Source organism: Trichechus manatus, unplaced genomic scaffold, assembly GCF_000243295.1.
Source record: "Trichechus manatus latirostris isolate Lorelei unplaced genomic scaffold, TriManLat1.0 scaffold00044, whole genome shotgun sequence".
Classification (NCBI taxonomy): Eukaryota; Metazoa; Chordata; class Mammalia; order Sirenia; family Trichechidae; genus Trichechus; species Trichechus manatus.
The window spans coordinates 9922981-9945815 of record NW_004443980.1 but is presented as its reverse complement, the minus strand read 5'-3'; the positions used below and the strand labels follow the sequence as shown (position 1 = coordinate 9945815).

Below are 22835 nucleotides of genomic sequence, written 5' to 3'. Positions count from 1 at the left end.
AAAATATTAAAAAAAAAAAAAAAAATTACTCTAAAGCAAAGATGAGAGGTAAGAGGGCAGGGGAACTAGAGTACTGAAAATGGTGCAGCCAGAACGGAATGAATGAGAATGATGACACATTGTGGAAAATGTAACCAATATCACTGAATAATCACTGTAGAAATTGTTAAATGGGAACCTCATTTGCTGTGTAAACTTTCATCTTAAACAATGAAGTATTATTTTAAAAAAAAAATTATGAGATTTGTATGTTTAGCTTATGGGACTGGTTTCTACATAATAAACACATATCACTCAACGTGTTTTTGAAGTATTAAGGTTGATAAATCTTTTGAGGTTAATTTTTTATATATTGTATTTACTGAGTAAGAAGAAATATAACTCTTCGGATTTGAATCTTCTAAACAACTAAGTTTTTAAGAATGCCTTTTATTTTTCAGATTGCAAATAGAAGAATCTTCTAAGCCTGTAAGACTGTCACAACAGCTGGACAAAGTTGTAACCACCAATTACAAACCTGTTGCTAATCATCAATACAATGTAAGTCTTCTGCATGTCTTTTTTCATTCTGTTTGACTGTAAAGCATAGAATTAGAAATAAGTTGTAGAATTATAATGAGATACCTTTTAGCAAAATAACAGATTGGCTCATAAAATAATATCTTCATTATTTCCTGTATTATAGACTCATAGGCTCTGGTAGGACCTTGGCAGTCAAGCACCTGCTGTCAGGTGCCGGGGTTCCAATGCCTCCCACCGTGGCCAGCCTCTGCTTGAGCACCTTCAATGCAAAGAAAGGAACACAAGACTTTCCAAACTATTGTTTAACTTTATTTTTTTTTTTTAAAAAAAAAGGCATGTGCTAGAGTGTTATAGTGACTGGACACTACCCGAATGCACATCAGCAGTTGATTAGATAAGTACAGTGTGGCTTAGTCACTTAGTGAGGTAACAGACAACAATTACACGCAGAAGCTTGGGTGAATTTCACACACTTAATGCTGGACAAAAGAAGCCAGACACAAAAGAGTGCTTGTTGCATGATTTTATTTATTTATGCCAGCAACAAAACTGGCAAGATGAATCCTTGCTGTGAGAATTCAGGATTGCGTTGGGTGGGGGTTCAGGATGGTTGTAACTGGAAGGAAACACAAAGGGTTTAAGGGTGCTAGTGATGTTTCTTGATCCGGGTGCTAATTACATGGATGTGTATGGTGTTCAGTTTGACGGTTCATTGAGCTGCACATTTAAGGTGAACGTACATTTTTCTACATGTGTTGCGTCTACACAGTCCCCTCTTTACGCAGTTCTGATTGATAGGTATGAATTTTAGTTACCACAGTTTAGATTTTAGTTACCATGGTATATTAACTGTGAGTAATTACATGAAGTACAGGCTTCGCTGCTAGCTCTTCAGTCCACAAATCACTAAGTAAATAACAGATGCACGTTGTAATCAGTGACCGATCTCGACACTGCTTTTAAAGTCTGTCAGTGATTGCCCATTGCACATCTGTTATTCAGCAAAATGTGCAGTTGTGTTGCCTCTTTGTCTCCTGGTGATAAACCCATGTGACATTTTACAAAAATGGTTACTCTAAAGAGGGAATTGGCCAACAAAGATGAAAGTACAGCAAAGAAAAAAAAAAGCGGTAGGGGTTGGAAGTAAAATTAGAATCAAATGTAAGTAATGTTATAGAAGAAACATTTGACCGTGAGAATGTTGGCATTGCCACCACTCAAGAAACTCCAGACATGCAGCGGTAGGAATGTGTTGGTAGTTGCTGTCGAGTCGGTAGGAATTTACTGAAAGCAAACTTACCAACATAAATGAGGAAAGTGTTTATGACCAAAAGGATGCAGATATTCCAGAGGAAATGATGACATCAGAAATGTTCACAAGAAAGGAACTTTCAAAGGTATTTCACAACATTGAAAGCAGAAAGGATAAACTGTTGGAAGTTAATCCAGACTTAGTAGGGAGTCTGACAATTGGCCTAGCGTAGAAAAGATTTTCACTTCATATCATAAGTTATACAATCAGAAGAAGGCAATCACTGTTGAAACTACACTTGTTGGAATTGTCACAATGAGCATGTATTGTCTGAATTCACAGTGAGCAAGTAAAGGTCTTTTGTTGGAATGGGAAAGGGATAAAGCTAGGGAAAACTCTCAGTACTTAGCCATGTCAGTATCTTACCACAGTTACCTAAGATTTGTCTTCTCTGAATAACAAATATTTTTTTAATGCCTGCATCCTGCCTGAGATGCATAGCCCTGGTGAACCAAATGGATAAAACCCCTGTCTTCAAGGAGCTGCCACTTCATTCAGTTCTCTGGCCGTGCCTTTTCATATCCCCAGTTTGGGGTATAATCTATCTTTCATTAATAGTAGTGAATACACGTTTCTATACTATAACCGTTTTCCGTTACAGCTGTCACTCTTGTTATACTGTTGCAGGCCATCATTTCTGAGGCAATTGGCAAGTCTCTGAGGTCCACAAAAGCTGGTCAAAATTTGACTTCTGTCTAGTTCGTCATCATTGACACTGGGCAGATATTGAAGGCAGAGAGATTTCAAAAGTTCTTTTTGGGAGTGTTCTTACATTGTTCTCTTTTTACTACTAAAATAAGTACAGATACATTGTATTCTGAATTTGTTAGAGCATAAGGCTGTAATATCCTTTTTTGAAAACTGTCTTTACCATTGTAATATTTCAGTCCAAGCTACTGAACTTTAAGGTTGTCGTAGTATGAATGAGTTATGATATCATTGTAGCAATCAGTCACTTTGTTTTGATTAATAGTTTACATGAAAACAAAGATTGGCTGTGTATGTATCCCATTACGCTATTTGAATGTCGAATGATTTTTTTTTTTTTTTATGAGAGTGTATCAGAACAGGCGAGCCCACCTGCATAGCTTCAAAAACCATATTATGTATTATGATACCAACTATAGAAAGAGTATAAAACGTCTGTTATTTATCAGAGGGAATGTTGATTTTTAAAAGGTTGAGAATCAGCATAGTTCAACAGGAATGACTTAGAGATTATATAATTAAGACTTTATATAAAAAATTTAACTCAGTATAATACTGAATTGTTTTCAAAGTTTTGCCAGATAGAGAATGTAAACATGAAGCCCGTTATTTCTTCTTAACAGTTGAGGTTCGTTTAAGGTAATTATCAGAATAAAACTAAGAAAAAAATTTTTGTACCAAAAATGGAAAGAGGGATGGAAAATTGGACATATATATGTAAAACTATAAAACAATATCCCTGCATTTAGAAAGAAAAAACCTTGCATTTACCCCAGAAACTTTTCACCCTCCCTATGACACATAAATATATATATGTGTATATGTATATATTCTATGTGTACATACATATATGTAATCATCTCCAAATTTTTGAACTCCCACTTTTATACATGGAGCTGTTAAATTCAAGTATGTCTCTTTAGTTCACAAACTGTCTGGGATATAGCACCTGCCATATTGGCCATTCATAAAAGCATATGTTGTATTTGCCCATAAAGGGTTTACATGAGTAGCATTATCTCTTAGAGTGCCCCTTCCTTAAAAGCACAGCCCTGAAAACTCTGTACCAGGACATGACCTATCCTAAGTAGCCCTTCTTCTGCCTTGAATCTTCATTAGGTTTCTGAAACTCGAACTGGTTCGTGTAGATCAAAATTTTCCAGTGAGTTTTTAAAACACTAATTTGGTGAAAGTATCCTTGAAAAAAGAGTTTTGGAAAAAAAGGATTCTGTGGTAAAATAACTTTCGTAGATTCTGATTATATCCCCACTCTTCAAAATTGACAATGCATTTTAATATGTTAAGATTGGGAACCCTCAGCCATTTCTGTAATCTTGCATTTTGTAAACAATTTACCATCAAGTTCCCCTTCCCCAGTTCTTTGAACTAGTGCAAACAAACAGTGTGAAATTATGGGTCGTCAAAGTAGTGTTTACAAGAGGGCCCGTTGGGGTGAGGGAGAAAGATTGGAACTTAAACTGATCTATCTGTTTATTTATTTGGGCTAATATATAGGTAACGAAACATTTGCTATTTGAACAGTCTTCACATGTACAGTTCAGTGACATTATGTTCATCAGGTTGTACAACCATCACCATTAACCATTCTCAGATCTTTCCATCATCCTTAGCCTTTCACCAGTTATGTATCTGTAAATTTGGGGATTTACAGATTATAAGAACTATTTTTAACTAAATCTCAAAAAATGAACTTAAATGTCTTTAAAAGATTCCTGCAAAGAAACTGTAGATTAAAGATAATACTAATAAAGCAAACATATGTGAACAAGAAAGTGGAAAAACTGGCACTTCTGCTGCTGCTAAAATGATCCTTTTGTCTTTCACTTTATGAGGTAGAAACAGTGATGATGTAATCAGATCTGACAAGAACTTGCCTGTCCAAAATGAAATTATCAATATCTTTTAAATGTGGCTTCCGTACCCTATTTTTATTCCATTAGTGTCTACCAGAGAAACAGAAACAACCGTAGATAATGTCAAACAGGAAGAGATATAGGGAATTTGTTGCAAATACAAAATGGAAAGGCTGGAGTTGCAAAAGAGAGAAAGGGGTTACCCAGAGATCAGAAAGCTACTGCAGCCAGAGGTACTCCCCCATGCAGAAAAAAATCTCGCTTCCTCCCACCTCCATTCTCCCTTTGGCAGAATCCAGCTGGCAACGAGCTGGCAAGGGAATCTTGGAAATGTAGCTTGCACCCCCTAGCCATTACTACTGCCCATACATGAAGCTGATGGCCTGCTAGAAATAACAAACACAGTGATCCTTGACTTTTGTGTGTTGTGCCTTAAGCTATACCAGCTATTGCTAGTATGAAGCTATCAAATTTGCAAGAAGTTTAAAAACTAAGCATCCAAAACATGAAGAGAGATCACTGTATTTTAAGAGCAAGAAGTGTTTTATAATTTTGACAAATCAAAACTTACTCTTAAAATAATTAATTTCATCCCTTTTAATTTTGTGTATGCTTTATAATACGCACATACATTAATACAATAGTATATTTTTACAGTTTACAAATAAATATACATGTAGCTCATGCTCCAGTTTTTTTGTGAGAAAGGTGTATAATCAAGGTTTAGAGTCAGCTGATGAGAACAAGCCCTTCCAGCTCCCTCCATCTCTGATTGCAAGTAAGGATGGCTCTGTGTGTATATTCTGGTTGACTTTGGTGTACATCATCATCTAGCCTGTGTAAATTTCACAGCCTTCTTATATGTATTCTACGGTCTCTTGTGACCATTCTCATAAGGAATTCCTTTTCTCATAAGAAATTGTGTCCTTCACTGTCTAAGATAGTGGCTCTCATCCCTGGCTGTACACTAGTGTCACCTGGGGAGCTTTTAAGAGAACAATACCTCCAGAAATTGTGGTTTAATTGATCTAATGTAGAGGCCCGCTATCTTAATTTTATTTAAGGTCCGTAGGTGTTCTAGCACAGACACTACTCCAGATTGATAGGAGCTTTTTAGTCTTGTCCACCATCTTCTGTTAGAGGAGAGAAAATGGTACCTTGGAGGAGACCAAGAAGCCTCTTTCCGCCAAACCTACGGGTTTTAAACAAAAACATGATGTCTTTGTTCTCATTTTCTCCCCTGAGTTTAAAAAAAAATCTACCTCTCCCTCCCTTTCTCTCCCCATCTTTTCCTGGCAAGAGCTCTTAAAAAGCTAGACGAGCTGAACTAGAAAATTAATTTTGAGAGGGAAGAAAATAAGTTTTAATTCTATGTATAAATTCTGGATTTTGCTGACTAAAACAGATGCCTGCGTGGCTATATCATACAGACTTTTTCAGCAGTATTTGCCCATTGTAGTTTATAGTATAAACATGCTACATGCTTTGTCCATTTTAATTTGCACGCCAATTACTGACCAACTCTAAAAAATTAATTTTCTCCCAAGAGACAATGACACCCTAGGCAGAAATAGAAACACTGGAGGGGGTGGTGATACTTCCTAAGGATTTAAAATGCAAAACCATGATGAATAGGCTGTCTCACTCACTTCAGAAGTTAAAATAAAAACCTTCACAAAGACTGGCTTCAGAAAGCAAAGTATTTCTGCAAACAACAATCTAGATATTTACAGACATCTGTATTATAATATTTTAATTGGTAGCGGGTGGCATTTATAATTTTAGTGATTAAGGTTTCAGTAATGACAGCGGAACATCTCTTTATCCCATCCACAATGGCTTTTCAACATTTGGTTGCATTTCAATCTTGAATAATTTATTTTCTGTTGTGAAAGTAAAATTAATTGTATATGATGGGTTTTCAAATTGTATAAATTTGTAACTGGGGACTAAATTTGAAGTGCTTTCTGAATTGACATTCATTTCTCTGTATTTGGTTATGAAGTGATCAGTAGTCATTGGGGTCAGGTATAAGATGGTAATTAAAATTCACATTGTATTAAAGCTATTTCTACTCTAATACCCACCTTACCTAATATTTTATAGTGACTCTAACAAGTTAGAGCTCTGACTGCTTTGAGTGTCATTTTCTTGCGGTACTTGTATGCCAATGAAAAACATGCTGCCCAAAGGGAAAAGAGCTGAAAAGAGAAGAAGTAAAATTACCTCAAAACCACACTCTTCTCTTAAATATACTAGTTCATATCATTCGTATTTTATTTCTAGAATTAATTTTATTTGTAGTACAAAGCTATGAGTACAATATTACCATTTCTGTATTGTCTTAGGCGTAGCAAAACCAGTGAAGCATGTATAGAGAGAGAGAGCAATTTATCTCAAGGAAATAGCTCACACAGTTGTAGAGGCTGGCAAGTCCCAAGTCCGTGGGTTAGGCATTAGGCTGGAGGCTTCTCCTGACTCATGTAGCTGCAGGGGCTGACGAACCCAAGATTGGCAGGTCAGATGGCAGGCTGGTGGCTCGCGAGTTACAGAGGCTGATGAGTCCAAGATCTGCAGGCCTCTGGCTCAGGTCCCAAGAACCAGAGGTCAGAGGCTGATGAGCCAGATGCAGGATCCAGAGCAAACAAAAGCCAGCAAGCTTGGCCAGAACATCCATATATATTGGATGCAGGCCACACCCATGAGGAAAGTCCCCTTACACCTGATTGGTTGATGACATCAGATCACATCATGGAGGTAATTACATTATATCACAAAATGGAGGATAACCACATCACATTACATAACTGCCAAACCACTGAGACTCATGGCCCAGCCAGGTTGACACACAGCCTTAACCACCACAACTGTTTAGTTTAAAAAAGAAAAGTTACTTCGAGTACCTTAGTTTTGGCCTAACTTTAAGGTTAAGTATTAATAACTAAATGAACATGGAAGTCATTTAAATTTCTTTTTATAATACACGTACATTGGAACTACCCTGATACCACAGAGCAGAATTTGGTTCATGAGCCCGTCTTGGACCTTATCAAAAAGATTTAATTAATTCTACACTTATTTGTTTTTGAACAGTCTTTCCTATTAATTAATTCCATAGTGTAAGCCCTGAAGACATTGACGAGATTGTCTGCTTTACTTTTTCTTTTTAAATAAATGTAGTGTTAAATTTCTAGCACTTACAGTTCTCTGAGGAATAGTTTTCCATTTTTGTCATTGCAGTTATTTATATATCTGGGTTTTCAGACTACAGGTTTTTTTGGTGCTTATATTTTATTGTTTTTCATAATATTGTATTATTTACAGTAACATTTATAAATGCCATATGTACTTGGAAACAAAAGCAACTTTTTTTTCTCATTGCAGTTTATTGTGTTTTAGGTGAAAGTTCACAGGGCAAATTAGTTTCTCATTCAAAAATTCATAAACAAATTGTTTTGTGACATTGTTTGCAATCCCTGCAATGTGTCAGCACTCTCCCTCTTCCCCTTTACACCCCGAGTTCCCTGTGTCCATTTTTTCTAGGTTTCCTGTCCCTTCCTGCCTTCTCATCTTTGCTTTTGGGCAGGTGTTGCCCATTTGGTCTCACATACTTGACTGAACTAAGAAGCACGTTCCTCGCGTGTGTTATTGTTTGTCTTTTACAGGCCTGTCTAATCTTTGGCTGAAAGGTGAACTTTCATAGTAGCTTCAGTTCTGAGTTAGCGGGGTGTTCCAGGGATTCCTCCAGTCTCTGTCAGACCAGTAAGTCTGGTCTTTTTTTGTGAATTTTAATTTTGTTCTACATTTTTGTCCCATTCTGTCCGGAACCCTCTATCATGATCCCTGTCAGAGCGGTCAGTAGGGGTAGCCGGACAGCATCTAGTTCTGGGCTCGGACTGGTGGAAGCTGTGGTTCACGTGGTCCATTAGTCCTTTGGACTAATACTTTCCTTGTGTCTGTGGTTTTCTTCATTCTCCTTTGCTCCAAATGTGATGGGACCAATAGATGTATTTTAGATGGCCTGTTGCAAGCTTTTAAGACCTCAGACACTACTCACCAAAGTAGGATGTAGGACATTTTCTTTATGAACTATGTTGTGCCAGTTGACCTAGATGTCCTCTGAGACCATGGTCCCCAGCCCTTGGCCCCAGTAACTCAGTCCCTCAAGGTGTTTGGTTGTGTCTAGGAAGCTTCTATGACTTTGCCTTGGTGAAGTTGTGCTGACTTCCCCTATATTGTGTGTGGTCTTTCCCTTCACCAGAGTTAGCACTTATCTGCTATCTAGTGATTTCCCATTCCCACCTCTCCCTTCCCTCGTAACCTTCAGAGATTGTTTTTTTTCCGTGTGTAAACCTTTTTTTTTGGTTTTTATAATGGTGGTCTCATACAATATTTGTCCTTTTGTAATTGACTTATTTCAGTCAGCATAAATGTCCTCCAGATTCATCCATGTCGTGAGATGTTTTGCAGATGAATCATTGTTCTTCATCATTACATAGTATCCCATTGTGTGTCTGTACTGTAATTTGTTTATTCATCTGTTGATGGGCTTTAGGTTGTTTCCATCATTTTGTTATTGTGAATTATGCTCAGTGAACATGGGTTTGTATGTGTCTATTTGTGTGGTGGCTCTTTATTTCTCTAGGATGTATTCCTAGGAGTGGGATCGTTGAATCGTATGGTGTTTCTATTTCTAGCTTTTAAGGAGGTGCCATATCATTTTCCATAGTGGTTCAAATTGCACTTTTAATAATGTTTATTCACTAGTAAAAAGTGAAGTTAGACTGTACTGCCCTCCAGGAATTGAGCCATAGATAGTCATGGTTAACACATTTCTTCTCTTTTTCCCCCTATTTAAAGTAGGCAAGTACCATCAATAGACCTTCTTCACTAGCCTAGAAGGTTCTTTCTTTGCATTGTCTTTTTTGAAGACCAGTGGCTTTTGGCTAGATGAAATCTCACTCACTCAAGCCTGTGAAAGGGAATAGTTCTCCCCACCCCTCCTTAGTCTCATCCTTCCTGTATTTTCTAGATCCCAAGTTAAATTTCTGATATCCCACACTTGACCAGCGTTAAAAGGGTTATAATTTCTCCATACCCTGGGTTCATATTTTTTCCTGATTTTTCAGCAGGCCTCCTATCTAGACTGTCGTAGTCCGAGAAGATTTCAGGATGCAAACTAAGAACAATTATATATAGGGAAAACAATATATTTTAGTTATTGGTCAGCAAAGCAAGCCTTAAAATATCAATTATTCTCTTCAGGGATTCTTTGATATCATTCCACTTTTTAATCCAAAGACCTGATGCTTAGATGCTTGGACTTACATAGTTTTTTTCCCTATTCTTTCTGTGGGACAAGGAACTAGGTTTGGCATTTTGACTCTGGTTTCTGAAAATAACCTGAGCAATCAAGATGCCTTTGTTTTCTAAAAGAGCCAAGCAAGTAGGGGCTACACAGTCCCCACACATGGCAAACTAACTTCAGGAAGGGAGGGAACCTAATGCAGTCTTCCTTCTCATTGACTGGATGGGTCGTAACTATGCATTAAGGCCCAGATGCCTGTTCATTTAGGGCCCAGTGGCTAGGAGACCTGGATCCTTGGATTGCTGTCTTGGGCCTTGTGGGTTGGTGAGAACATCCATGCATGGGAGAGGAACATCTGTGCATGGGAGAGGGAGTAGCACGTCCCTGGGGACAGTGGAGACCCCGTGCCAGAAACTCTCCCAAGCCTTCCTTAATGCATCTCTACTCTTGTCTCCTTTCTGATTTTAATAAATGGATAACTGTAAGTATAGGTAATAGTTTCCGTGAGTTCTATGAGTCATTCTAGTGAATTATCGAACCCACCGGGGGCAATGAGAACCAGCAGAGAGACTGCTGTTTACCTATTCGGCAGGGACTAGGGGAAGGGGAAGAGGGAGAATGCTGACACATTGCAGTCTTAACTTGTGGAGATCCAATTCTGAGTGGTTAGAGTCAGAGAGACAAAGCGCCCTGTGGGTGGCAGCTATCAGAATGATGAAGTAGGAAAGTGAGGATATGAGTTAAATTTCGCATTTTGGAAATTAGCTTTATGTTGGCTGTTATTCATACACTGTCCTGTAAGTTCTATCTTCCTTTTGATCCAAGAGAAAAAATTCTTTCTTGGATGCACCTCAGGTTCACACCCTTTTGGTCTCAGCTATCTCTGCAGCCTCCTTCCTCACTGCATTGGGACAGAGTCTGTACTTCTACGTTATTCTTTAAGTACATATTTTTTGTTTTTCCATCTTCCCCACGTTGGGAAGACTTGGATTTCCTCCTTGGTCATAGGCTTCCCTAGCCTCTCCCTTCTCCACTATTGCTTCTAGCTCTTCTAGTCACTCTTCTCTTCACTAAATCCTTTGTGGCTGCCCATAGTTCTCTTCCATGCTGTTCCCACCCAGAAAATCTTGAGACTGGCTGGATTTCATTCCTCCCAAACAATGCCAGTCTGTACTGCTACATGGTTGCATTTTTTTTAGCATCATGATCTTGTCTTAGATAGCTCAGTGGTCTACTGTTACTACATTTAAATGCTCAAAGCCCTCTGTGTACACTTTAGTGCATGTGCCCTAAGAAAGGAATACCTTTTGAAAGAGAAGACTGTCCTATTCGCCCACATATCTTAGTACAGTGTCTAGCACGTAGTCAATGCTTAACCTGCTGAAGAAGTGAATGAATTTTTAGTTTTACTTCCAAGGTGTACATGTCAAAAAAGTGATGATGATTAAGTTAGTCCTTTTACCTTGTCTAGTACTTAGTTTTATTTAGTTGAAAGATACTCAGTGTTGTCAAAATTACCTTTTACTAATAATTTGAAAGTTTCTATTATGTATTAGGAGGAGCCCTCGTGGCACAATGGCTAAGTGCTTGACTGCTAACCAAAAGGTTAACAGCTTCAACCCACCAGCAGCTCCGTGGGAGAAAAGACCTGGCAGTCTGCTCCTGTAAAGATTTACAGTTCTATTCTGTCCTATAGGGTCGCTAGGAGTCAGAATCGACTCAACAGCACACAACCACCACCACCTTATATAGTAGATATTATTTTTAGTTTTAACCTCATTAGAAATTAAGTTTTATCTTTTTTATAACAAAACTCATTGTTAAAATATAAAGAATAAGCTCAACTATATGAGGTTGGAAATTGTACAGTAATTTAGTTGTAAGCTTTGAAATGCACTTCATTATTTTTGAGGCTAGTCACCAGACTAGTTATTCCAGTTGGTGAATAGATCTTTCGCTGGTGGCTTCCACCAAGCCTGCTGATTGCTTTATTACCCAGGTTGGCAGCTATAATTTATATTTCCTCTAACAAGTTCCTGATATTTCATAAAAATGAAGTGTTTCTAGAAATTAAAAAATTTAATCAACTGAGGGAGTATAAATTGCATGTTTTCAATAAAAGGGTAATTTTTTTTCCACTTTGATGAATTTTTTTTTTAATTTTTTTTTATTGTACTTTAGGTGAAGGTTTACAGAACAAATATTTTCTCATTAAACAGTACACATATTGTTTAATGACATTGGTTAACAACCCCACAACACGTCAACACGCTCCCTTCTTGGCCTTGGAGGACTTTTGTTTTTGTTTTTTGGTGAGGATATACATATATACATAGCCAAAGATACACCATCTCAAAAATGTCTACATGTACAATTCAGTGACGTTGATTACGTTCTTCCAGTTGTGCTGCTATTCTCACTTTAGACGAAGGTTTACAGAACAAAATAGTTTCTCATTAAACAGTTAGTACACATATTGCCCTGTGACAATGGTTAACAACCCCACTACATGTCAACACTGTCCTTACTCAACCTTGAGTTCCCTATCACCAGCTTTCCTGTCCCCTCCTGCCTTCTAGTCTTTGTCCCTGGACTGCTGTGCCTCATTAGTCCCGTTTGGTTTTATGGGGCTGTCCAATGCCCTGCTGAAGGGTAAACCTCGGGAGTGACTTCACCACTGAGCTAAAAGGGTGTCTGGGTGCCATACTCTCAGGGTTTCTCCAGTCTCTGTGAGGCCAGTAAATCTGGTCTTTTTTTGTGTGTTAGAATTTTGTTCTACATCCTTTTCCAGCTCTGTCCAGAACCCTCTGTTGTGATCCCGGTCAGAGCAGTCAGTGGTGGTCGCCGGGCACCATCCAGCTGTACTGGACTCAGTCTGGTGGAGGCCTTGGTTGCTGTAGTCCATTAGTCCTTTGGACTATTCCTTTCCTTGTATCCTGTTCTCTTCATTCTCCCTGCTCCTAAAGGGGTGAGAACAATGGAGTATCTTAGATGGCTGCTCACAGGCTTTTAAAACCGCAGACACTATTCACCAAGGTAGAATGTAGAACATTGTCTTTATAAACTGTTTTGCCAGTTGAGCTAGATGTTCCCTGAGACCATGGTCCCCACAGCCCTTTGCCCAGCAGTTCAGATCCCTCAGGGAGTTTGGATGTGTCTATGGAGCTTCCATGACCTTTCCTTGTACAAGTTGTGCTGACTTCCCCAGTATTGTGTACTGTCTTAAAAAGGGTAATTTTTTTTTACAAATGAATAGTCCCAGGACAGTGATAGTAGGAGAGAACATATACATTCTCCTAGTGCCACTGCTTCCCAGCCTGGCATGCATGGAGGTACGCACAGTTACAGGGTACGCATAGCACGTGTTCCCAGGGTGTCGTTTTTATTTGGATGAAGGTAATTTATTTTTGTGTTAAAATTGAAGGTGTATCATACAGGTGAATTTGGAGTTCACGTGCATTTTTTCGGATAAAAATGGAGATTTTAGAAAAATGGTTTCTTTGCACCTGAGTGCTAGAGTATATATTTACCTTTTCTGTTTTTTAACTGATTTCATTTTAAAGCAAAGAAAGAAGCTCAAGAAAGTTAACAGAGTCGGAATGAGAAAAGGCCTCTTGTCACTACCCCATGTTCTTGTCTTTTTACCAGTGTTTCCCAGACTTTTCATTCCCAAGTGATCTGCCTGTCCCTTAACCTAAGCCCTGTCACAGGACCCCTAAGTTTCGAAAGATGCGTCTGTTAGATAAACTATTTTACTATATTTTGGTTCATCAGAGTCAAAGGAACTGCAGGTTAGAGTTTCTGATCAAAATTGGCTAACTAGTAGCCAAACTGAATTGATAAAACTTTGGCAAAGAAATTCTTTTTGGAGGGTAATGGGCATATTACAGAATGCTTTGGGAAATAATGAAAACGGTTTGCCAATCAGCATTATTACCATCTCGGGGCCTTGTGGGCAGGAGGAACCCTGGGAGTGCTGAGGCTCCAGGTTCTGTACCCCGCCCTGCTCTTTAGCCTGCTGTCTCGAAATTTAAAACCTGTGGTTATTGGATGACTGTAAAGACAATGCCTGTGTTTCAGAGTGAACATGGTGAATTGATGCCTTTATTTCTTTTTCTTTTTGCACATAGATTGAATATGAAAGGAAAAAGAAAGAAGATGGAAAGCGAGCTCGAGCTGATAAACAACATGTTTTAGACATGCTGTTTTCAGCTTTTGAGAAGCATCAATATTATAATCTTAAGGACTTGGTGGACATCACAAAACAGCCTGTGGTATGTATATGTTCAAATTGATCCTTTAAGTATGTCTTGCTTTGCAAACATGTCATTACTGAAGAGAAGTGAGGAAGTTAACATTCGCCCATGCTAATGTCAGATTTTATTTCAACACTCAAAAAAGATGTCTTAATGCAGCCTGTTTTTTATAACATCGGCTTATTTTAGATTTCAAACAAATTTAATATCAGCTCTTCCATATGAAGAAAAGGTGGAATTATCCTCTTTGACTTATCCTTGACATTAAGCCTAAAGTCTCTGTTTATATCATTTCTAGTTATTTTAAGTCATACTGGTCTGTCATGGTGAGAAAATTATCCCCATTTTGTGGGCTATTCTCTGTGGATTTTTTTTTAATCAAAGTCTACCTACCACTAGTGGCTTTTAAATAGAGTTACACTGCCCGTTCAAGTTATACTTGTTGAGGTTTGTAGTTAGATTGACCTGTTCTTCATTTTTAAGGTAAGTTTAATAAGTTAATATTTTAGAAAGTTTATCTTTGTTCCATAAATAATCTTTTTAAAAAAAAAAAATATCTTGTCCAGACTTTTCTGCCTGTTTGCTAATACTTCCTATTTCTAGTCGTTTAAAAAGCCAATTAACAAGTAAGGGATCCTATCCTTTCTCTAGTCTCGGAGTCACATTTTTTTCCATTTAACTTCCCCATACCTAATGTTATCAAAGTATCAGATTCAGTTATAACTGTATTTACTTATAGGTTAAAAAAATTAAATGACAGCCCTTTTATTCTCTGTCCTTTTTTTCCAGTTTTCTTTATCATTTTTTCCACTTTGCTGGTATACTCAAGAATGTTAATCTAGCTATTCCGTTTATTCTGAATACATAACAAGATAACCAATTTTTAAAAACATCTTAACATAACCAAATAACCTATTTATTGAAGGGTTGGGCATATTTTTTATGATTTATGCAAACCTTTAGCAAATGATTTACGGAACTTCAGTGTTGATTCTGCAGAGATTTCTTTACTGTTATACATCAGCCTTTCACATTTTTCATTAAGAAATTCATTTAAATTTCAAAAGAACTAAATACCTTTTTTTAATAGGGAAGAAGAAAGTGCTCATGCTGCAGTATTACCAATTCATCTTCATGACTTCAGTCCTTTCAACATCAAAGCCTTACAAATGGCATTCCAAGCTAGATTAAAAATTTAACATAGAATAATTCATTAGCTAAGCTGTGTTTCTTCTGGTTTTAATGAATTTTTTCTTCATATGCATACACGACAGACACCCACACATATACACGTTATTCCATAAACTCTGAAAGCAGGCACGATAGTCTTATGGAATAACAAATGTAAAAAAAATTAGATCTGAGAAAATAAGCATATAGAGGGACATGCAGATGATACTAGAGAAAACAATACATTTTCCTTAAATGGGATGACATTGTTTTTATAGTTTATTCATTTTGCATCAAAGAAAAAGGATTACTAGTATTTCTCTCAATTTTGGTTTTTCGGATAATTTTTATGTGATGGTACTCAGTGACTCTCTTGTAATAGAGCTTCTTAACTCAGTAGATGGGCTTTAGGGAATGCATTAGCCTCTTGAATATGTACAAAACTATGTGGATTTTTCTGGGAAGCAAGTCCATAGCTTTCATTAGATTCTTATAGCAGGTCTGGGGCCTAAAAGAGCTTAACAGCTGCTGATTTAAAAACTAAATTAGCTTATAACAGGCTAGCTTCTTATTTTAGTTTTATCATTTCTAGAGTCTAAATTGTTCATGAAGCAGACAATTCTTAACGGCAGGATTGTTTATTATTTTTATCTCTAAATGTTTATACACATAGTAGAAACTCGGTAAGTATTTGCTAAATTAGATTGCACAAAGGGGAAATGGTTACATCCTCAGTATCCAAGGACTGCCATACTTGCCTCAGATGGCTTTTGGACAGGCCACGCTTGTGGGGCAAAGAGCCAGTCTCACAAACGTGTGTCATGCCTGCACCTGGCTGGAAGTAGGCCACGGCTAGAGTTACCCTCGCCTAGAGGAGAGGACAGGAGGGCAGGGAGCACTCAGCGTGGATTCCACTCCTGCAGTTTACCTGAGTGAGACCTGGGTAAATCATTTCTTCTCTCTCGGTTTCTATTCCTAAAACTGCGAGAGTTGGACTAGACAATTTCTGTGATCTCTTCCAGCTCTAAATCTGTGATTCTCCCCCTTTCCTATTTCATTTCCTCCTTTCTACCTCTGTCTCATATTTAAACTGGGTTGGCAAATCCCATTGACCAAGAGAGTAGCCAGAGTTTAGCTCTTCTCCATGCAAGTAACTGTCTCCTTTAAAAGGTTCACAGAATATCAGAGACTATACTAATGGCCATCAGTCACCCTTGCTAATTTCATTTTAGTATGAGCAATACCTGAGAGATCAGAGATGCAGGAAAGTGGGCTTCCTGGTATAATGGAACAAACACAGGATTTGGAATAATGGGACCTCAGTTCAAGTCCCAGCCCTGCCATTTAACCAAATAGTCCTGTCCAAGGTACTTAAATACATTGTAGTTAATATTTAATATGTTGTTGTTGTTGTTGTGTGCTGTCAAGTTAGTTCCGACTCGTAGCAACCTTATAGGACAGAGTAGAACTGCCCCATAGAGTTTTCAAAGCTGTATTCTTTACGGGAGCAGATCACCAGATCTTTTCTCCTGAGGAGCCAATGGTAGGTTCAAAGCACTGGCCTTTCAATTAGCAGCCAAGCACTTACTCATGGCACTACCAGGGCTCCTCATTTAATGAAGTGTTTACTATTTAATTTACTTAACGTGGCATTTTTAATATAAAATTTACCAATATGTCCAGATTATTGTATACTACATAAATATGTTTAAAATAATACCTAGTTTATAGAAAAGTTGAATTGGCAAAAGTAGTGTAATAAATACATTTTCAACAACAAAGAGTAGCTGCTGAGGCTGCTTATGTACAACCAAAAACCTCATGGGATTTGGTTTCTTGATTTGGAGATTTAGGGTCATAGTGTCAGGAGACATCCCAGTTAATTGGCCTAATAACATGTTTAGTGCCTATGTTCTATCTCCTAGTTCAGTGTATAGTGCCTGGGGTTGTAAATGCTTGTAAGCAGCCATCAAAGGCCCAACAGTTGATCTGTATTCACCTGGAACAACAGAGGAAGAAGGGGAACTGGGAATAGGAGGAGGAAATGGAATGTGTGGCTGTTTGCCTCCATGAACAACTGCCTCCTTTGCCATGGGACCAGAAGAACTGAATGGTGCCTGGCTACCATTCCTGAACATTTTGATCAAAGATTCCATAGAAGAATCCTGATCAAAAGGGGGGAAATGCAGAACAGGATTTTAAATTCTCATAGACTCCAGACTTCCTGGAGCCATGAAGGTTGGATGAACCCCTGAAACTATTGCCCTGAGATAACCTTTAAACCTTAAACCAAAAATATCCCCTGAAATCTTCTTCAAACCAAGTAAGAGTTTAGCTTAACTAGTAAAAAATGTCTGCCTTGAGCATTGTGCTCTTTTAAGAACTATCTATATAGGATCCGACTGATAACAGCAACTTTAAAGATTAGATAGGAACCTTAGGGGGCAGTGAATTTATGTTAATGGGGGAGGAACAACTCAGAAAAGGAGGACGAGAATGGTTGCACAACTCAAAGAATGTAATCAGTGCCACTAAATGGTACATGTAGAAACTGTTGAATTGGTGTATGTTTTGCTGTGTATATTCTCAACAACAACAAAAAAATTTTTTTAATCCTAATTTACAGAAAAGAAATATTACTCGTGTCAGTCAGTTCTGTGGTCTATGTGTGCATTTAATGGCATTCTTATAAAGTAGCCTTTCATTTTCTGATGACTCCCAGTGCCACTTTTGATAAAAAGTTTCTAACCTTGGAGTATATCATTTTAACACACACCCTCTTGGTTATTAGCAGCACTACTATATTCTTTAGTTACCATCTGCTTTCTGACCTTTTAGAATGTCATTTTTGACATATTCTGAGTGAATCTGAAGTATTCTCTTGTTTTTCCATTTCCTTCCTTTCTATATTAATTCTTCTTCCTAAAGACCTTCACTTCTACAAGCCATAGTATTGATTAGAGAAACTGTCCTTGGGAACAGCCTTTCTCTCATTCACTCATATGTGACTTGCCTAATCAACCAGAAAGAGGTAAAGTCACACGTGGTATCCATTTCAAGGGGTATTTTTATGTGGTTCAACTTTTGGCTTTTTTTCTTCCTCTGAAATGAAAGAAGAAGTCTGTTTTTTCTCCCTTGGTACTCTTTGATCTTTCAACCTTGAACGTGTTATATCTAGTCTTTCTTCATATTTTATTATATCCATAAAATAGAAGCGTATTCAGCATTGCTGTAGAAAATACAAACCATTAGAAACTTTACCTAATTGCTTCCTTTGAGACACCAAACTGCCAAGACCACTTTGAGTCCTCTTTAAAATTGTTCTAAAACACAACACCAATTTATCATGTTCATTTACCCATACGTTTCTGTTAAGAGTATCGTTGAAAACCAGCTCTGATTGTAACTGAACTTCTTAGTTTCCTTGTGCCCTGTTCACCCAACTTTAGATCAGGGAAATTATTGATGATCTCTTCTACATCACTAGTGCCCAATCATGTCAATCCAGTGGACCATTTTTTAAATTGAGAATATGCTGTTGAGCAGTCTGTATGTTTTTATTGAAGTAGGTTTAAATCAACAGAACAAACTGGGCAAAGATAATGCATGGCCTTGATTTTTGGAGCAGGTTGGAGTCCCGCTCTAAATAACGCCCAACAGGCAGTTGTTTATTTGCTCCAGGTAGGCTTTTCATCAATAAAACCATTACACTGGTTTTGGGATCAGCAATAAGGTGATGTTAACCTAATCCTCAGAGTTTTTTCACACAGGCCTAAGTAAGTGCTTGAAAAAAGTAATTTAAGCAAAATTTGGAATCAGTAAGATACAAGAAGATGTACATTTTGAAAGGATAAAATGGCTCAAGAATTTGAGTGGCTGAGTATTTCTTCTGTCCAAAAGGAAAATGTGTTTATAGGTATATGCTATTATAGGTCTGTTGGTTGGGTGGGACTGTTTCAGTCACAAGGACTCAACTCAAACAAAAATATAATTTTATCAGCTCCTATAGCTGGAAATTCAGGAGTCATCTAGCTTTACACATGGCTGGGCCCAGCTACTAAAATCATTTCATCAGAACTGTCCCTCTCCGTCTCTCTGCATCTCTCCCCAACTTTCCATCTCTCTCTTGTGTTGTCTTTCTTCCTAAGCAGGTTCTTGCCATATGGTTGCCAGAAAGACCTCCTGGAGCAGTTCCCAGCTGGCAACTCCTAAGAAAAATAGAGAATATCTGTCCTGATAATTCCAATAAAAACCTCAAGGAAGATTTTAATTGACTGGTACAGGTTGTGTGCCCATTTTGAACCAAAGACGTGGAGTAAGCTGGCCAGCCGGAGTCCACTGCCCCTCCTACCCTGTGGCAGGGTAGGCAGGGCTCTGAGTGAATAAATGCAGGCCGTGCAGAGTCTGTTTAAAAGGTTAGAAGGTCCCTTAACACCCTGACTGCCCCTTTTGTAACACTCAACACACTTATGCTGGATGTTTGTTTAATATCTGAATTTGCAACTAAAACTGCTGCCCGGTATGGTAACATACGGCTGTCTAAATTTAAATTGAAGTTAATTAAAAGTAAAAAAAAATTAAAATTCAGTTCCTCAGACACACTAGCCACATTCAAGGGTCCATAGCATATGTGGCGAGTGGCAACCATGTTAGAACAGATATAGAACATACGTGGCACAGGAAGTTCTGTTGGACAGCGCTTCTCCTGACTATAAATCTCTATGAGAGCACACACTCTAATTTTGATCATCACTGTTTCTAACTTTTATAGTATCTGGTACGTAACAAGCACTCAGTAAATATTTATTGAATGAATGAATGAATGGTGAAACAAAGCTAGGATCAGTTATGAGTTTGAAATGGCTTTTTGTTGTTTGTATCTAGCACAAAAAAAACATATTTTGTGCAGGAAAGTTCTAATTCAGTTACCATTTAAGATAGTGAGGAAACGTACTACTTAAAGCAACCCCAAATGAATACTTCTTTCTCTTTCATATCATTCCTTTTGTTGTACAATCATGCCTTAATATTTTCCATCTTATAAAAGATAAAGTCCTTAACCCCACATCTCTCTCCAGCTACTGTTCCTTTTCTCTGCTGCTCTTAGAGTTGTCTGTTTCCTTCCTCGCTCCCATTTCTAATTAACTCACTCCACTGAAGCTGCTCTTGTCAAGGTCATTTGACGTGATCACTCTTCTCCTTGAAATAGTTTACTTACTTGGCGTGAATAAAGTTACCACTTTTCTGGCTTTCTCCTACTCACTGGCTCCTCTCCTCTACCTGAATGTCAAAGGCTCTGTCCCGAGACCTCTTCTCTCTCAGCCAGTCCCCTGGCCTTGAATATCATTGGTGTGCTGATCATTCCAGCACAGTCTTCCCTCTTGAGCTCCAGACTCGTGCATCCCAAAGGCTTATCTTCTCCATTTAGAAGCCTTAATAGAATGACAGCACTGTTTGGAGCTTCTGTAAAAAGGAGAAAATAGTAGAACCTGTCCCATAAGATTGTTGGGGTTAACTAAGAAAATGAATGTGATGCTCTTGGCACAGTACCTGCTACAGAGTTAGCCCCTAATGAGTGTGTTAACCATTTTTATTATTATTTCAAATACAATATGTTCAAAACACAGCTCTTTTGATTTCTACGCCCTCACTGAAGCCTCCCCCAGCCTTCCCCATTTCAATAAGTAGCACTACCACTCCCCAAGTTATTTAGCCAGAAACCTGTTTTCCTATTCATTCTTCATGATACAAATTATAATGTATTTATCTCGTAGTCAGAATCTTAAAAATAGAAGGAATCTTAGAGATTATCTAGCCGAATTTTCTAATTTATAGACCTGGAGAGGGCAGTTGGCGGATGGATTCAATCTAGGAGTATCGTCTATTACATTAACCAGTTGCTGTCAACTCCAGCTCATGGTGACCCCATCTGTGTCAGGGTAGAACCGTGCTCTATAGAGTTTTCAGTGGCTGGTTTTTTGGAAGTAGATTACCAGGCCTTTCTTCCAAGGCACCTTTCGGTTAGCAGCCAAGTGCTTAACTGTTTGCATCATTCCCACCACCCAGGGACTCCCCTACTACATCGCCTCCTGTATATTCAGACAGGAGTATATATCTCTGGATGCTCAAGGAAGATATTTCGGGCAAAGGGAACCCCTTTTAATGAGGCGGGGGGAAAGACCAAGTTTTCTCCCAGGCAGGCTGCTTTCTAATTTCTGTATTATTAAGAATCACCATCATTAATCTAAACCAGGTACGTAGAAAACTGAATTTAAACTGTATTGTAGCTCATTTAGTTCCTTATCTGAAAGTAAACATAGGTATTTTTAAACAATGTTTGAAGCTCACTCCAGATTTACTACTGAATAAATGTTGCTTTATAATGTTTTGTTCTGACATATACTTTCCCTTTTTCAGTTGATTTTTTTCTCCTCCCTCTCCTTTTTTCTTTTTAATTTGTATCATTTTCCTGTTTACATATTCCTTTTCAGTTCTCAGTTCTCTTTCCACTACTCCTGTAAATGGAAATTTTCTCTTTTTTTTTTGAGTAATACTATTAAACTAAGCAGAGAACCAGTTTCCTGAGACGGCATAGTAATTAATGATAGCCCTTTTGAGCCTTCTGCTTTAGAAAATAATTATTTGCTAACTTAAGAAGTAAAGCCTTAATTAGAAGTTTTAGAATATGAAATGTTATGCGAAAATAAATTATTAACTATGTTGAATATAAGTGGGTGAAATTTAAACACATTTATGAAACTAATACTTTCTTAGGAATAGAAGGTTCTAATAACTAATACATTTGTTGTTGTTAGTTGCTGTCGAGTCAATTCTGATTCATGGTGACCCCATGTGTGCAGAGTAGAACTGCTCCATAGGGTTTTTCTGTTGTTGTTGTTTGTTTTTAATAATTTTTGTGTGTGTTTTTGGTGATGGTTTACACAGGCAGTTGAGGTTCCCATTCAGCAATTTCTACACAAATTGTTCAGTGACATTGGTTACATTCTTCACTATGAATGAACATTCTCATTATTTTTGTTCTGGTTGTTCCATTTCCATTAATCTGGTTTCCCTGCCCCCCTTACCTTCTCATCTTTGTTTTAAAGTATTGTTGACTGTTTGGTCACATACGGATGATATTTTAAAGCAGCAAGTACTCACAGGTGATATTCTTTATTTTGTATGCCAATCTGTTATTTAGCTAAAAGGTTAAACTCAGGGATGAGTTTTGGTTCACAGTTTAAAGAGTGTCTCAGGGAAGTATTCTCAGGGAGTCCTCCAGTCTCAACCGGTTCAGTAAATCTGGATTTTTTGAGAATTTGAGTTCTGTTTTGCATTTCTGTCCACTTCTATCAGGGTCCGTCTATTGTGGCCCTGATCAGAAGGATCAGTAGTGATGACTGGGCACCATCTAATTCTTCTGGTCTCAGGGTAGATGAGCTGTGGTTCATGCAGACTATTAGTCCTGTTCACTAGTTTCTTCTTTGAGTCTTTGGTTTCCTTCTTTCTCTTTTGCTCCAGAAGAGTAAAGACAGTTATATCTTAGATGGCCACTCGCAAGCTTTTAAGACCCCAGATGCTACTCACCAAACTAGGATGGAGAACATAAACTTTATGAACTATATTATGCCAATTGACCAAATTATCCCACAAGACTGTGGTCCTAAGTCTTCAAACCAAGAAAA

At 37.9% G+C, this 22835-nt stretch overlaps 1 protein-coding gene across 2 annotated transcripts in view; it reads left to right on the top strand.

Moving 5' to 3' along the window:
* GTF2F2 (general transcription factor IIF subunit 2) overlaps positions 1 to 22835 on the top strand; it is a 181408-nt gene that overhangs the window by 147071 nt on the left and 11502 nt on the right. For both annotated transcript variants that reach the window (XM_004376598.2, XM_023731600.1), the window contains exons 6-7: positions 441 to 540; positions 13855 to 13998. In XM_004376598.2, the coding sequence (XP_004376655.1) occupies positions 441 to 540; positions 13855 to 13998 (244 nt within the window). The remainder of the gene's footprint in view (positions 1 to 440; positions 541 to 13854; positions 13999 to 22835) is intronic.